Source organism: Diplotaxodon limnothrissa, linkage group LG17, assembly GCF_057381915.1.
Source record: "Diplotaxodon limnothrissa isolate DT_005_m linkage group LG17, D_limnothrissa_male_GT1.1, whole genome shotgun sequence".
NCBI classification, from domain to species: domain Eukaryota; kingdom Metazoa; phylum Chordata; class Actinopteri; order Cichliformes; family Cichlidae; genus Diplotaxodon; species Diplotaxodon limnothrissa.
In genome coordinates, this window is record NC_140612.1 from 28636127 (window position 1) to 28653714 (window position 17588).

Sequence of the window (17588 nt, forward strand, 5' to 3'; positions counted from 1 at the left end):
TTTGGAGGAAGAAGAATACTGAGTCGCATCCCAAGAACACCATACCTACTGTGAAGCATGGGGGTGGAAACATCATGCTATGGGGCTGTTTTTCTGCCAAGGGGACAGGACGACTGATCCGTGTTAAGGACAGAATGAATGGGGCCATGTATCGTGAGATTTTGAGCCAAAACCTCCTTCCATCAGTGAGAACTTTGAAGATGAAACGAGGCTGGGTCTTCCAACATGACAATGATCCAAAACACACCGCCCGGGTAACAAAGGAGTGGCTCCGTAAGAAGCATTTGAAAGTCCTGGAGTGGCCTAGCCAGTCTCCAGACCTCAACCCCATAGAAAATCTGTGGCGGGAGTTGAAAGTCCGTGTTGCTCGGCGACAGCCCCAAAACATCACTGCTCTCGAGAAGATCTGCATGGAGGAATGGGCCAAAATACCAGCTACTGTGTGTGCAAACCTGGTAAAGACCTATAGTAAACGTTTGACCTCTGTTATTGCCAACAAAGGTTATGTTACAAAGTTTTGAGTTGTATTTTTGTTATTGACCAAATACTTATTTTCCACCCTGATTTACGAATAAATTCTTTACAAATCCTACCATGTGGATTCATGGATTTTTTTTTCACATTCTGTCTCTCACAGTTGAAGTGTACCTCTGGTGCAAATTACTGACCTCTGTCATCATTTTAGGTGGGGGAACTTGCACAATCGGTGGCTGACTAAATACTTTTTTGCCCCACTGTATATTGGGCACATATGCAATTTCACACACTTGGGCTGTATGGGGATCTGGCCCTGCTCAGTCTCACACCTCTTCTGGTTTAGCTTCTATTTCAGCTTTCATTGCAAAGTGTTAATTCATTTATTGCTATGCGAAGCCTTTAGTATTAATATTGGAGTTCTTTAGATTTTATTTCCGGAGGCATCAGCTTTGCAGTCTTCTTGCTACAAGCGTCAAGAACTTTTGTTGTTCTTTTCACCAAGTTATTGCAAGATACCAAAGATCGCCCGAGTTTTTCTTTTTTTATCAGCTATATGCGACAGTTATTGTCTCCAAGATGTAAATGAGTAAGTAGGTAAATTTATTTATATAGCCCTTATTAAGACACACATGACAAGGTGCTTTATAATAGATAAAACCAACAAAACAAAAGACATAAGATCAAGAAATGGCAAAAAATAGAGAAAAAACAGTAAAAATGCAACCTGAATTCCACCAAGCTCACATATCATAGATTGAAGGGCAGAGACTTCCAAAGTGTGGGGGTCACAACTTCATTGGCTCTGTCATCATTAGCTTTTAGTCTACACTGCCTACCTGGCATTATGTCCTGCTGGTGACATAATGCCACTAAAGTTCTGATGAAGATGGATGTTTCCCCATCCAGAGCTCAAAAGATGAAAGCCAGAACTTTGAATTGAATTCTGAATTTAAGCTGGCAGACGTGTGTTGGGGCCATCTGATCAGGAATGTTGCAGCAGGGTTTTGTACAAGCTGCAGATGACAGGGCAAAGTTTACTGATATTTCTCAATTGATAAAGCCAAGAATGAGCCAGATGTATGTCCCTAATCTCACTAAATACAAATAAAAAAAATGTTATAAGCGCTACAGAATAAGTTCTTTGAAAGTAAATAACCCTTTCCGATTAGAGAAAAATGCCTCCGAGAACCGAAAAAGAAGTCCAGCTGCCTTTAATTTGAGTGCCTAAGACTTGCTTGGCCTTGATGACTGAGAACCTAAACTGACATGGGGTATAAATGGGACGCGTCAATATCCAAAGGAGGAATGAAGTTCACACTTGATGAATCACTCTGGGCAAAAAGGAACATGATGACTGCCTTAAAAAGTGCATGCAAACTTCACTACTCCTCTCTACAGTGGAAAAGATTATTCAGACCATAAAACCCAGCACAGGGCTTACAGGCTTTCAGTGTTTAACGTTAGTACATCCAATTTCAGGTTCTGTATCTTTCATGATGTGGGTAAGGAGCAATTCACTAGTCCCATAGGGGAAATTAGAGTGGTACAGCTAATCATTAAGCTGCCAGTCTTATGTAGGTCATGGTTGTTTTTGCATGTCAGATGTTTTACTGTTGCTTTATCAACCATATCTCATGGTCACAGCAGCCAGAATATCAAAAACTAAACAAACAACAAAAAAAAAAAGCTGAAGAAATTAAACTCAGGAATGCTTGAAATAAACAAAGTAGTCTTGGGTGTTTAGTCTGAAGCAATGGGACTATATTAAGTCACATGCTAGTAGAAAAGAAGCATGATTCACTGGGTTACGTGTGTACATGCAGGCATGTAATAACCAAGTATTTTGACTCTACAGACAAGGATCAATGTTGTTGTTGAGGTGGAGGTGCAAGGTCAAATGTGTGTATGTGTGCGTGTGTGGTTATCCAGATGTGTGCCTAAGTGTGTTTTTGTATATATATTTGCACACAACTAACTTATGTTCCCCTTTTCACTCGGGCACAGTGCGTTCTGTACATTTTACGCCCATGTGTTTTCACATGGAGGCTGCTGACTGTTACATTGTAACCGGGGGTGTTTTGAAGTTGTTTCACAGAGGATGTGTGCATGCATTCTCAACACAGCTGTGTGCATAGTAGAAGAGAAGTCGAGCCACAGATCTTCCTGTCAGTTGTTTTCCTTCTTGCTCTCAAAGTATTTTTTGCTCACTTCTCAATTAAACTATTTTTTCTGCCCTTCATCTTGAAGCATTTCTCTTATTCTCTCATTGTCGCCCTATTTTTATCCCTTTTTATGTTACACATTTCCACTCAGTTGTCGAGCTCTGGCTTTATCTCTATCTCAAGTCTACAATTCATCATAATTCTCTCCCGATAAACCGCCGCCTTTATCGCTGCTAATTCCCATCTGTCTCTCTGTTGCCGTCTGCTTGTAAATGACATCTTGCCCTGATCGCAAACAGGAAACAGCTGAGGTGTTGTGTTCGCTTGTCTTTTTCCTGTCAGTTTCTCAGAAAACTAAACTAAACCGCTAGAATCGAAGCCTACATTTCTAACAGCCGTGCACTCAAAACAAGCGAGGCACAACAGCCCGATCATGTGGTTCGAGGTTAGCGAGCAGCATCGTGTTTACAAGCATGCGGGGCTTTAAATGAACACGTGCTTTAGGGTAAACGATGTGAGAGTTTCTCCTCTTCTTCTGCTGAAAAGGGAAATCACTTGAGGTAGCTCAGTTACACTGAAATCTGGATGATCGAAACCAAGACTGCAGCCTTGGAGAGTGCATCTATGTTGTGTGATGCAGCAGCAGCTTGAAGTCAAAAACAGTGTGAGTGCAGAGATACGAGGATGTGAACCTTGTGTTCTGATGTTTGTGAAATGGCGGCCATCATAACACCTCTCGCTGGGGAAATTTCTCCTACAGTCAGCAGAAAGCTGACGGCCACCGAGCAAGTGACCTTCAGTTCAAGTTTGTGTGTCTGTGTGTGTGTGTTTGTGGAAGTGAGCACAGTCTACCCACTGTGTTTGTCTATGCGAATGAACTGTCTACACACTACAAAGAGCGTGTGATTGGTTGTGAATGCCTTGTCCTTTTTGCACTGAGGGCTCAAACTAAATAAATCTGAGTGTGCATGTGTGCGACTCGGCGTGCACACATGTACACACACTTGCACCACTGTGTGTGTGGCCAGACTTCATGCAGATCAGGCCTCTTGCTGAGCCCCAAGGCCAGGATATATTTAGGTGGCTGGTTTTCTGTCTCTCCCTCTCCCTCTGAGTGGTTGAGAGTGTTGCCTGCTGATTGGGAGAGGCCAACCACAGGAATATGTTGCCTCCATGTCTCACCACTGGCTTTCAGATAACCATATGTGGGAGAATACAAACGGATGAAGACATCAGCTATGGTTAGCATGTTAGCTTATCATTAGGATGCAGAACTAACTGGTATCACGGCCACTGGGTAGAAGTATAACGTGGGAGAGACCCAAAAACCTAAACACAGTTTCGGTATGTCCTCTGATGGATTCCTTTGTGTTTCTCAATATAATCTATACTATATGTAACAAACTCACAGAGTTTGTTACATATAGCTCTAGAGTTCCCTTTGCCAATGTGGAGCATTATAGCATCTTTTAGGCCCTAGCTTTAGGTTTGCAACCTTAACTTCATTACCAGTAGCAGCCAGGGACATGATTGCTGTCTTAGGCACTGTTAAAGAGAAGTTCTCAAAGACTTTTTTTTCTTTTTAAGCGTCCGTGAGCTCAAACACAATCTTCTCAGCCCTCAGGCACAGGCTTGGCCGTTTCATGTATAGGCCTACTATAGGGAAGAATGTCATAAAAACACTAACACATATTATTTGCCAGTCACGTCATTCAGGCATTTAAACATTATAGCCTAAAAAACACTATATCCTACCTACCCAGCAGTGGACAGGAGACAGATTTATTTCCAGTGTGGCCTCATGTGTGCCTTTGTGTTAAACAGCACCATGTGTGAAGTCTAGTCAAAGTTGTAGTGGCTTTTATGGCACTTAGCAATTGCTATTAACATGTAAACATTGCACTATAATAATTGTCTGTATTTGATTTAAACTTCTTAATATTGTACAGTTGTTCAAAGTATGATTACCTTAGGAACATTTAAAACAAATATTGCTATATGCCTGTGAAGACGTGAAGCTCGGTTCTCGACACAGACACAGACTTTAGCCATAAACGCAAGTGATGGACGCACAGGGAGCTACTTTCTATCACATGAATCCCACTGTGGCTCTTCACCTTACCCCAATAAGGCCTGATGCCAGACTCTGGAAAGAATTCCTGTCCTTCCTGAGTGTGAAGTGACTAGGCACACCGGCAGCCTGGAGAAGGAGGTATAAAGATAGACAGAGTGCAAGGGAGTGAAGAAGAGGGGCCAGAATAGGGGGTAGTGATATGAAAAGAATCTGGCGAGGAAGAGAATGCAAAACCTGAGAGGGAGATACAGAAGTTAAGTAATTAGATTAGATCTATTTTTGCTCGAAAGAAAGGAGAGAGGACATGCAGAGATTAAATCAAGGGCTCTCACTTACTGCTTTCTGTTACCCCAAAAACAAGACAGTTGTTTGCCAGTAGAAAATCATACAACAGTATCACATGTCCCTCCACACTGAAACTCTTGCCTCTGTTAGAGCTGTGTGAACGTCGCTTTATGTATTTTAGGTGCATATCTATATCAGTGCTGTATTTACAGGTCAGTATTAAGTCAACATCTTTCATTTCAGATATCACATGGCCGTGAAACAGTACTATCCAGTTTTCTTTTCTTTCAAGGCTTTCTGGCACAAGGCCATATATTTTGCTGTTTTCATTCAAGGCTACGTTAGGTTAAGGAAACAAAACCCCCATTCAATTTATATATACTACTACTATATACTATATATACTACCATATAGCCAGCAGCTTGGACTTTACACTTGTTTTAACCACTTATTTGGGAAGGGTTTTTTTCCATTCTTGGTTCTATATGATGTCATTTGTTTTGTGAGCTCAGAAACCCCGCCCACTTGCTGCTCTTGTTTGTGTGGGGGAAGCAATCAGAAAAAAATTGGCTTGGGAAGGGAACTAAACTATTCTGTTTTCGACACTAAGGATTACGCTAAACTGGGAATCACGCAAAGCTACTCTAAGAATGGGAACTACAATATGGAGCTGGAAAGGAGCATAAAATCCCTTTTGAATTTTTATTTACATACTAAAACACTATATAGCTAAACAGTAGAAGAAAAATGTATTTTGTAGTTGACAACAGCACAAAAGCAACATATTCTTGCCTGGTTTAGGGCAATGTTGTCTACTGTTTAACTGTCGCACTATGGTCACATCCTCCCTAAAGTCTGCTCCATCCATCCTAGTGACACGGGGTTCCCAAGCTGAATGCTTTCACCCCCTCTGTCTTCTTTTTCAGCCATTGTCCCTGCTGGTGGGAAGGGTGTGTACAGCAGGGACAAAGCAGATGTCAGTGCTAAAGATGAGTTGTGCCCTGAGGGGAACAGAGCTGGTACAGTCCTTAAACCCTAGAGACCTGGACAGGCAAGACAGGGATCTGTTTCAAAGAGGCCTAAAGTTGTCCTTGCTTTCTGATTGATGGACACACTCACAAGGAACACAGGGACGCTAATGCAGTGGAAACCTAATCACAGTGGTTTACTGCACCACTACAATCTTTAGTTATATGTATATTTTAAAAGATTTGTGCTCACAGTGAAGCATGTGTTGTTGAATGTTTTGTTTCTGCCTTCAATTATTTTGAAAGCTTAGAATAAAATTGAAAAATGTAGCATGTTTTTTTCTGTTCGGATGCCCGGCACACACTTCCCTATTTTGAGTCTGATAAGTAACAGAGCTACAAATACACACAAAGGCTGTTATTGTGAGATGCATTTGCAAAAAAGCTGTTCAGATTTTTTTCGCGGCTAGCTCCAGCTCTAGCTTTTGTCCTTTAAGCAGGGTAGCATAAATACACACGCACTCTGCAGGAGGGCTACTCTGTCATCTTGCTCGCAATAAAGCATTTCCCAGATGTCTGCCTCCCCCTGTTAGCAGACACACACACGCTCACTGTCAGTCACCATGCCTTTGTTCTCAGACTGCAACATATTGCTTGTGCATCACATTCAGGCTTAGTGTACATAAATACTGCCATTGTTGAGCGCTGTACTTTGGTACGGGTCAGAGAATAAGAAGATTAAGTATTAATATTTTATGTCAGTAACTTTACATAGATGATGTAGCCTGCCTTTGTTTGTCATTGGATCATAGCCTTACCTTTCGTAATCAGCAGCAAACTCTGAAACCCTCTTCACATGGTAACCTCTGTTGCTATGTCAGTAAGAGTTGAGGGCAGAAAATATTACACTGTTGTTTCATCAGTGTCAAGGTGAAACTCCAGCGCAATTCTTAGACGATAGTTTGATGAGATTCTGACATAAGATGCAATAGAGTTTGAGCAAAGTGAATAAAAGTGTTCATGAATCAAATCTCTAAATTTACATACGGTTCAGAATTTGCTCCACATCAGTGAATTACAGCAATATTTTAACTGAACGTTTAAAATTGGCTGTTATATTCTAGCTGTCAAATTTATATTATCCATGAGACTATAAGATAATATTTTCCACACAAACACTGCTTCTCTAATCTACTTCTTGTTTTGTTTTGTTTTCATGGATAGAAAATGTCTCAAAACAGCTTGCTCAAATGAGTCATTGCGAAACCTTGCCCAGGGAGCATTGCAAAATCCCGATAAATCTGAATCACTTGTGCTCTGTGTCTTACTGTTCAATGTCCTCTTTTTCACTTGAACCCTACAAAACAAACGACTCTGGGCCTTATAGATAGGCACGCCCTGGGAATCTTTGACCTGTTTAGATCAGATAATATGTGAAGAAAACAACTGGTCCTGAATATAACTGAACTTTTTCTCCTTAACGTTGCCCAGTAATTTCGAATATCACTCCCAGCTCTCCGGCTGTTGAGGCCTTGTGCTAGCCAGCGTTTTTAGAAGTAACACAAGCCCAGTCACCTTTCCTCTCTTGTGTCCTTGTCTCTTGCCTAACCCGCTCTTCTAGTTCCCTCCTTTGTGTCAAAATAAGCCACATGTTTTTCTTTCTCCGCCTGCTGCTAGGCAACCTGGAGGATTCAGTGTTGAAAAGGATTGCAGTCTTAATCTAAACTCAGGGTTTTGCAGAGTCAGCTGTTTTGGGTGCAGTAGTATTGTAAATATTGGTGTACTGCAACATTACTCAACGCCACCCAGCTTTTCTCAGTTTTCCATGTTTATATGTTGCACAACAGTTAAAACATTAAATTGTGGCACCAAATGAGCCCAATTTGATTAAAGTCACATAGTGGCTTTTCATGTTTTTAAAATCAGTGAGCTGAAATCTCTTTATACAAAGTGCAGCTCACTGTCCCGAGACAGAACCGTTAGTGAGGCAAGAGAATTGCTGACTTGATCTCTTCTTTCCAGGCCTCTTGGTACAGATGGCTCAGTCTTTAAAGCATTGTAGGTCAACTACCAATCTGGCTTGAGCGACGGCACGGCATCAGGGCTTAGTTTATATTGCTCCTGCTTCATTCAGTCACGTAGAAGCTTTTATTTTATTGATTAACGTCTGTATTAATGTCTTCCCCACCCCTGTCCCCATTTTGAAATGTAAAGTGAGTACAGAAGTAAATGATGACACAATTCAAAGGGAATTATGATGCCAAGATAGGAAATCTTTTATTACAGAGAAAAAAAAAAAAAAACTTTTCTTCCAAAATATAGAAATCTGTACAACTTCCGCACAATCAATTTACATGAACTGTACAAATTTACAGCAGTTCATCACAACATACCCAAGGAAAAATAAACTGAACACGATAAAGATGTACTGACATGAAATCACAAGATACAGCTTTTCTTCTTGGGTAAGCTCAGATTTTTTTGTTTATTTTCTAGTTTTATACGTAAATAGAAGAAAAAAAAAAGGGAAAAAAAAACAGAAAAGAATGAACGGGAAAAAAAAAGAAAAAAGAAAACAAAGAAAAGAAAAAAAAACAAACAAAAAACAACAACAAAGGATACGTCTACAGTCACAGATCATGGAAACTAATAATTTTACCAGAACAACTTTGGTCCTTGCCAACACTCCCATCACAAATGGCTTCACTTACGAAAAAGCATTATCCATGTTAAAAGATGAAATACAAAAAAGTAATACGTCTGAAAAACAAAAAGGAAACAAAACACCTCAGCATAGAAATTATTGGCACTTCCCATGTGTAATGTTATGTACTCTACCATTTGTTGTACAGTTACAATACATTCTACAATATGTAAAACACCTCAAATGTGAAAGTGGCAATAATTCAACTAATCGATGACAGTATTGACAACAACAACAACGAAACTGCTGTTCCCTTCCTGTTTCATATCTTAACATGCACAACGTTTCCATAAGAGTTATTTATTGAATGTCTGAGGCCTGAGTTTGGCAATACATTCCAGGAGAGACTCCTCGCGTCTCAAAAAAATGTCGCACAACTTCAACATTTAGTGCATTTATGTGCTATTTTACCTCTGACTACTCAAAGCACTCTCACAACAATTTTTGTAATCTACGTGCGCACAAGCTGAATGGATGCCATTGAAATAGTTAACATCAACTGAGGACTTTAAACCATTTCAGGTGGTAGTAGCAAAGTCGAAAAGGTGTCCAAGGGGAATTTGGGTTTTTTTCTGTTTTCATTTTTCGAAGCCCCAGAAGAATTAAATTCTGTTAAAAACTGGGTTAGATCACCAGACTAAAAATCCTCTTTTAAAAAAAAAAAAAAAAAAAAAGGATGAAGAGGGCAAAATGGATATGAGTGGAAAGATGAGGAAAATCTAGCAGTGTGACCATAAAATACATCAAAAGCAGTGAGACGAGATGATCATCTCTAGTCTGAAATATAGACCAATCTCAAAACATCTCACGTGACATTAAAAAGCTTTAATGGAGCAACATGATTTTAAAACTGGTGTCCACCATGGAAACCAAAGCGCTGGGCTCTCAGCCCAGCAAGCTCTCCTCCATCTGCCCAACATGGAATAACTGCTTTTCACAGATTGCTGAAGGGAGTATCAGCAGAGAACAGGGTGCAGGGGGGTTATGGGGGTTGCAGTGCGTCAAAGGCTATAGCTATATTACCCATGATCCTCTCGAGCTTAGGGGAGCTTAAACACCCATAGGTCTGGTGATGAGCGGCGAACCAGCCTGCCGTGACAGATTTGGCCAGTGGCTAAGGCCTGAGCAACACCCGTAGCCGTTCTAGCATCTGTTCCATCATCCTGTTACCCATTCAACCCCAGAACCGGGAGTGGAGTGGGGGTACACCAGACAGCCACAACATCCTTTCATATGCATGTAAACAAAGTTGCTACGCAAACTCAGTAATTAAGTGCAGCGCGATCCAGTGAGATGAAAACAAAAAAACAATGGCCTTAGTACCCTCAATTCTTCATCTTTGATCCATGTTTCCTTGTCTCCCACTAGCCCACCCCCTTAAGTGCAGCTTGAGCACGCCAAGCGCGTGTGCTGGTTATCCATCACTGCTGAGGGAGGGTCGAAGGGTTCTGGTCAGGGTGGGGGATGTTGAACATGTCTGAGAGGGAGGGGGCTGGAGGGATTTTAGCTGCCCTGGACAAAAGAGTCCGGCCCTGGCCCCCACCTCTCTCACACCAGCTCCCCACACCTGCCTTCCTTACCCAGCTCCCTACGGTGGTGGATGATGATATGTGTCACATTAAGTCTACCTGCATCCACAGGGGGTCAGCTAGCAGCATGCTGGCCTGCTCTTGGCTAAACAGGAGGTCTGAGCTTAAGGGGGATGATATGTGGTACTTGAGGCACTCTAACCCTGACACCAGGACGGGTGGGGGCAGTTGAAGCTGCCAGGCTGGAAAGGGGACACCTCCGGCGAGGGCCCAGGCAGCACAATGCTCCAGGTCGGCTCTCGTAAGCCTGGCATTAGTTAACATCACAAATGGCTCAAAATACTTGACAATGAGGTCTCCATAAGGCAGTGGACCTCCAATCCCCCCTCCAAAAAAAAAAATTAAAAATAATTATCTCTCTTTTACAAGACCTTTGAAACAATTAATGGAAATAGAAGTTTGATAAGGCCCGATTTTTTTTTTTTTTTTTTTTTAACTTTTTTTTCCCCAATTCAAGTTAAAGTTAAACTCTGAACACTTGATGCTCCAGACCTCCCTTTGGCCAAAGTGTCACAAAGTCATCACTAAGGTCAGACCTTTCAGGCAATTCTTTTTTTTTTTTTCTTTTTTAAATCAGCAACATAAATCACCATCTGTGCATGTCAGAGGTGGTGTGTAGGGAGGGAGGGTTGGGGTAGCTTTGCATCGTGCCAGAATCAACAGTGCCATATGAATGGATAACAGAATGTTTTTAACATACCACCCAGAATACTCTCCACTTATATTAAAAAAAAAAAATAACAGCTCTGAAATGTTCACAAATACAGTGTTAAAAGGTTTTGAAATCCATTGTTGCACACTCCCCACGTGGCCAGACATCAGTCCACGGCGACATTGGGAGCTACAGTATCATCAAACGGCTAAAATTGGGCAGGGCAGTAAGAACGGTGAGAAAAGATGACATTTGAATGGATGGAATGCAAGCGATTTTCTCCAAAAGGTGCACATCCCACACAATCTCACGTCAAAGTGCATTCAATGTTAATTCTAACTGGGCCACAAGACCAAAATTTGGCTAAAAAGACCCCCCCACCCCCATGCTACACATTGAGTTTTGGTAATGCAAGACAAATGTTGAAGGAGAAAGGGGGCTAAATTAAACAACACAGGGACTTGATTGTGAATTTCAACAACATTCATTACCTAGAGGGAACAATGGATCGACTTCCCTTCCCTCAGAAAGCAACACAAACATGGGTGACAGGAGGGCGATGGTGTAACGGGACACGCTGGTATCCATAGGTAACAGGTGTCACAACACATTCCACTTGCACTTACATACAGGCCGGAGAGAAGGTTGGGATGAATGGTTTCTTTAAACTTGTCGCGAGGAGAAGGGGGAGGAAGAGAAGTTAAGACCGTAAGCCCCTTTTGTTTTTGTTTTTTTTATCCAATGGCTAAAAGATAAAGAAAATATATTCCCTGTGGTCCAAAAAAGGGTTTTTATAGAAAATAGAGATGCTCTCATTGGGAGTTTCTTTACCTTGAGCTTGGATTTCACTGGGCACAGTCTGAACCTCAATTTCCTCCCCACCCAGGAAGCAAAATAAATGAAAAACAGCAAACTGGGGAAAAAAAAAAAAAAAAAAAAAAAAAAAAAGAGTTTTGAATTTTCTGATTCGGGGGTAGTTCTTAACGAAGAAAAAAAGTATCCATGTAATTTGGACTGCTGTTTCTGCAGTGGTGTGTTGAACATGTACCCATAGTAACCACAAATAAGTGCAAAGTCAATGCTGATAGCCCCCTCGGACACAGAGCCGATCACCGGCGTTTACAGTTGAGAGTGCAGGGGTAGGTGGAGCCAGTTTCCATGGGTGTTCCTGGTTGGTTGGTTTGTTAGTTTAGCTGCCCCAACAGTTCCATTTCCACAAAGCCTCTCCTAAAAAATGGAGTGCCCAGCTCATCCAATGACACAACAGAACAGATGATAATGGGGAGAGAGGGTAGAAAATAGCAAACCTACAAGGTTTCCATCACCTGGACGATAGGCCACATCCTCTGTTTTCTTTTTTTGTTTGTTTTTGTTTTTTCTTTTGTTTTTTCTTTTTTCCATTCTTTCACTATTTCATTTCATATTCTTAGCTTTAAAAAGGCTCACCCTGGTCTAGCCAAATGACCAGCCATGGCGTGACCCTGAACAATAGTAGGCCTGGGTGACTATGTGCCGCTTTAACTAGACACAGTCATCATATTGTAGCCTTTGGAGGGACTGGTTCTTCCCAGCACCATCAGTTCCTCCTTGCAGCTGATGTGACTGTCCACCATAGGGTTCACTGCCCCACTGTTTCCTGAGGGGGAGCTGGTGGTGGCTGTCGCTGGCATTCCTCCCGGGCCAGGCTGCGACTCATACAGGACGCAGATGGATCCATCTTCGCCAATGCGGTAGGAAACCTCGAAGGGGTCCACCCAGAGCGTGAGCTCACTGGGCAGCAGCAGGTAGAGTTGCTGGATGGTCAGACCGATGCGCTGGCCTGCCTGCCACACCAGGGGGTCCATCTTGTGGTTGATGCGAATGCAGCGGTAACCTGAGCCCTTGCAGGGCCTGTCTGGAAACCAGTGGTGCTTATATTGCTCTGCAGGGAAACAAAGAGACAAGGTGGAGAAAATGTTTAGCTCTGACAAAAAAAAGCAGACACTTGTTACTAACACGTCAAGACGGCAAGATCATGTCATAAGCAAAGAAGGAAAAAAACAAAGGCGTAGTAATGTAAGATAATACAGGAGCCAGAGATCTGCAATAAACTGGAGGTTTACCGAAGGTTAAAGAGAAAGCAGACAGACTGTACTTTGTGTCAGATAAGCCCAGATGATTTAATAAGACTGTAAAAACATCTAATCTAAAAAGGGGCATCATAAAATGAAAACAACAAAGCAATTTGATGATATATGATATGCTTAATATTCTCCAAGTCTTGATCAAACCTAATATTAAACAAAACATTATGTTCAGCACTTTTTGTTGGCTCTCCGTATTATAAATGAGAACAGAAACACTTAATTAAGAATAGTATATCTTAATCTTGTGCTATGCGTTTAAGCCAGGAGGCAACTAAAATGTTTATAAATGAGATGCAACTGGTGCTGTCAAAGTAAGTCCAATGCATTACTATGCAAAAAGCATTTGCTGAAACCCGTTACTGGTTTAGACAGATCTTTTTCTGCAGAAAAATAAAAATGATTTAATACAGTTGATAAGTGCGTTTATTCTTAGGGAACTACAGAATGTTTCTGTAGGTGTTCCTACAAATGTCCCATTTAGCCTAGAGAGGATCCAATTCACAAAGTGTACCTAGATGCACAGAAATACAGAGTTATTGAACGCTCCAGCAAAAAGAAAGGAAAAACACTATCACCTGTTACAGGCCTCATAAGCAGCCATAAACAGGCCTACGTGACAAAAAAGGCTGCCACTGAATTGCACAATCCTTCTACTGGCCTTCCTCAGTGTCACAGAGTCTCCCATGACTGGCTGAACAAAAACACCAAAAGTGTCCCAGCCAGCCATCTGGGGCAGCTCCGCCTCTTAAAGGGAAAGGGTTCCCATTTTTTTTATTTTTTTAAATCTGTCTGTCTATGTGGAAGTTTCAGATGTGCGCTGAAACTAGTGATTCACAGTGGCGCTACTCTCGGTATGGGTCATATTACTGCGCAATGAGTAGCCAATCAGACAGTTAAGTGTTTGAGTTGAGTTTGTGTAAATGTTAAACGTGGCCCATATTTTTCTGGTAACTTCACTTTTAAATCATAGAAAAGCCTGTCATCTCTCTCCTATGATAGCAGGACATTTTCAAATCCCTTTTGTTCCAAGCGTTTTATTTACCAACCTCTCACTTTATGATACACACCTACCCACCATTTACCCTGACAGGGCTCATCCATATTGAATTCCCATTGATGGTAACTTCATTGTAGCCAATGAAAAACAGGCTAAAGGAAGTGGGTCAGCATTCAGTCTAGGGCCCGGAGGCCACCTGTATGCACCCACCAGGATAATAACAACCCCTCCCTTCCTCCCCACCCTCCTCCTGTGCCTTATCGCAGGAGTCTGTATACTGCCGAGCTAATAGAGGGGCTGGCACTCGTGAAAGAGCACAAGAGGCTTGATGAGCTTTCAGCCTCAGACAGAACCACAAAGGCAGCTACCTACCCCAGAGCAGCTGGGAAATGATCAGCTCAGCATGGCCTATTCTTAAAAACGAGGGCAGATGGGAGGAGGAGGTGGAGAGAGAGAGAGGGGTGGGGGTGGGGGGGTGAAAAAGTAAGCAGACGAGTGTGCGCTTAACCTAAAGAGTTTAACCAAAGAGGGTTGTTTACTCATTGTAGCTGACCTTGACCATGGCTCCGTTTTGGACCGTTGGGTAATTTCCATTTGAGAACCTTGTCTGTTACTTTTTAGACAAACCAAGAACCTTGCCTTCTACAATTACACAATCTCTGTGGTTGCAATCTGGCCTTTGGGACTCATTTCCTCACTTCCCTTTGCGCAGCACAAACAGGAGAAGCGAGGAACTCTGCTTTTCAGCATGCAGACACAACAGTAACTGTGAGGATTCAAAGCACAAAAGAGCTCCGGCTGCCCTATTTTAGCAGTGGCAAGGCCCACGGGGTACTACCACACACTCTCTTTTGTTTTCACATATTTCCCTCATCCAAGAAAACAAAAAAACAAAAACAAACCTGGACACGGTGGAGCCAATTTATTTTTCTTTTAGAAAATAAAGCTAATGAGTGTTGCACTTGCAGCTATACAAAGCTTATAATTTACACTATTTGTTCTAATTGATGTTTGCGATCACTAAATATAGGCTGTTCCAGTAGATTTCCCCTCCATTTTGCCTTTCCGTCTTCAACGTCTGCCTCTAGGCGCCCACCAAAACATCTCCCCTCCCCCCACAAAGGCCTCACAGCAGACTCCAACTTTTGTCTGTTTACATACGCCAACCCCCCTGAATTGACTGCTCACTGGCATTTTGTGCAAATGGGTTTTTATATTTCCACACACTATACCATACTGTTCATCCCTCCAACTGTGTGATTGATAAATAAAACCCCCTAGAACCATTTTCAGATATCAGCAGGTCCAAATGGTGACTTTTTGGTCATGATTGAAAGATGGAAATCTTTGTAATCTATTCTAAATAGAAATAAATAGCCTAACTTGCTCCATATGGACAGGATCTTGCAACCATTTAGCAGTTTAAGAGCTATTTTTGTGAGAGACTCTTATATAGGAAAATGTAGGTCATCTGCTGTTGCATGTGGATGGAATTAGACAGATGTATAGGAGCTTTAAGAGCCCTGAGAGAGGAATGCGTTTACAGCAAAAAATGAGACAATCCCTGAGCTGTACTGTTCTGCAACATCTGCTATAAAACCCAGTAATAGTCAAACTAAGCCTGGGTGTACAACTAAGGCTTCATTTCCTGAAAAGTAAAAGCATTGTTTTCTCCCTTGTCTACTCTCCATTCCTTACATACACATGTTAAGTGGACTGTGGGAACCCTAATGAAATAAATGTGAGACGTGGTGAAATATGACCTCATCTTTTAACCGCATGGTAATACCAAAAAGAGTGACATATGTTGTGGAGCAAATCAACAACCTTCCAAATTTAACACAAAGCAGATAAACAAAGGCAAATTAAGGGTGCTACACATCAAAAGGTCGTGTGCGCAGTGCCAAACAGCTAATAAAGTGTGGTCTTAACACTGACAGTCTTTCATTATTATTAAATCAGTTCGTTCTTAGCATTACGTAATCCTGTGTCGTCTCACTGGGGGATGTTTTTGCTCTATTCTCTGTGTGCACTATCGGGCGACTCAGAGGCGCACTTCCTTGTTCGAGCCAGTCGAGCGTCCCTCTCTCTCTCCCCGCCCCCACCCTTCAAGCTAAAAACAGCACATACATTAAACTTTAACCAATTCGTATTTTCAACATTATTTTTACTTCGAAATATTCATTTGCGTCGACGAAAACTGGCGACAAATCGCCTTGGATCATCCAGTGCGTTTTCCTCTCTCCGATGTGCGCAATTAGCGGTGCGCTATGGTAGCGCTGAAAGTGATACTTAGGAGAACAAAGAAAGGCTTCTTCTGAATCATTCTCAAATCTATTAGAACTCAAAGTTAACCACCGATCCGTGAAACAAACCCCGAAGTCGATGTGTGGAATGGTATATTAGAAGTCTAAAAGGGATTTTGTGAACGGAAGTGGATTTTTTTGTTGTTGCGTGTTTCCTTACCTGCCAAAATGTCCTGTAAGCTTTGGCTGAACGTTTGGACCTGTCGATCGTTTACGTGTCCTTTTACCCTCAGAAATCTCGACAGAAATCCGACGGCGGCGTTAATCTCTGGTTTCATCGTTCCCCGGGCACAAAGGGTATGCATTGAGAAAGGCAACGGCGACGATGCGTGCGCTTTTGTTGTTTTTCCCTCTGTTTGTCCGACTGTGCAGTCTTTCTGTCAAATTCGGAGCAGCGATCCTTATCTCTGGGCGCTTGGGTTGTTTCTCTTGGCATTTATTAGTCGAGGTAGAGGGGATTTCTCACTAGAGAGTCCGTGTGCTAGGACGGTACAGTGTTGGGAAATAGACGCCTGTTGTTGGTAAATACAGGGGTTGGAGGTCCCTTGGTGAAACGTTAACCAACCCAAAAACTCGCTTTCTTCCTCCAGAGTGAAGGTCCCGGAGCCTGTGAGTGTGCCTTTATACAGCTCCCACCCTCCTCCTCACAGCTCCGTCATAAGCTGCTACAGCAACTACATCTCACCAATCCCAGGGCCTGCCACGGCCTGACGAGCCACATATAGGAGGAGTGTATGAGCCTTCACGTCACCGTTCTGAAAATAGAGGTACACGGCGTGAAATCGTGGTGCGTTCAGTCCCTGTTGGAAATTCGGGAAGTCGGGGGGGGAGGGAAAAAGGGGAAACAAAAGCACAAACGACGAAAAACAATCCAAAATCACACAATCCTGCTCGAGGACGTGAGCTCATATATTTATGTCAGAATTTAAGACAGAACTAAGAGATGTTTGAAAATACTGCAAGTCCGCGCGGCCACATTTCGTGTTGACGAACCATTTTTGTTGTTTTTATTCTTTGCTTTGTTTATTTCCTTTTTATGCCCGCTCCTGTTGTTAATCCTTTACGCACACATATAGCATAAAGAAGAAACAAACAGTACCCGACAATCTGGCATTCAGTTTCTCTGTACTATTCAAAATAAACGTGTTCAAAAAACAGTTTTGTGTTAGAAAAAAACTACTGGGGGAAAAGTCCGCTTTTGGCGAATTTTAATGTTAAATGAGCGACCTTGAACTTAGTCACTTTTTA

General features: G+C 42.1%; 1 protein-coding gene across 1 annotated transcript; it reads right to left on the reverse strand.

The window, feature by feature from the left end:
- Nucleotides 1-8237: 8237 nt before the first annotated feature.
- On the reverse strand, nt 8238-16969 carry btg1 (B-cell translocation gene 1, anti-proliferative). Its single transcript, XM_085375763.1, has 2 exons — nt 16501-16969; nt 8238-12832 (listed from the first exon to the last, which is right to left on the reverse strand). Exons 1-2 carry the CDS (start codon nt 16643-16645, stop codon nt 12429-12431), a joined length of 549 nt encoding a protein of 182 aa, XP_085231889.1. The 5' UTR covers nt 16646-16969; the 3' UTR covers nt 8238-12428.
- Between the last annotated feature and the right edge of the window lie 619 nt (nt 16970-17588).

What these genes read in the sequence shown, in the direction of transcription:
- btg1 (XM_085375763.1), bottom strand. Translation starts at nt 16,645, where the DNA reads ATGCATACCCTTTGTGCCCGGGGAACGATGAAACCAGAGATTAACGCC. An exon ending in CTTACAGGACATTTTGGCAG is followed by an intron (nt 12,833 to 16,500) that starts GTAAGGAAACAC and finishes GTTTCCCTGCAG; the next exon opens with AGCAATATAAGCACCACTGG.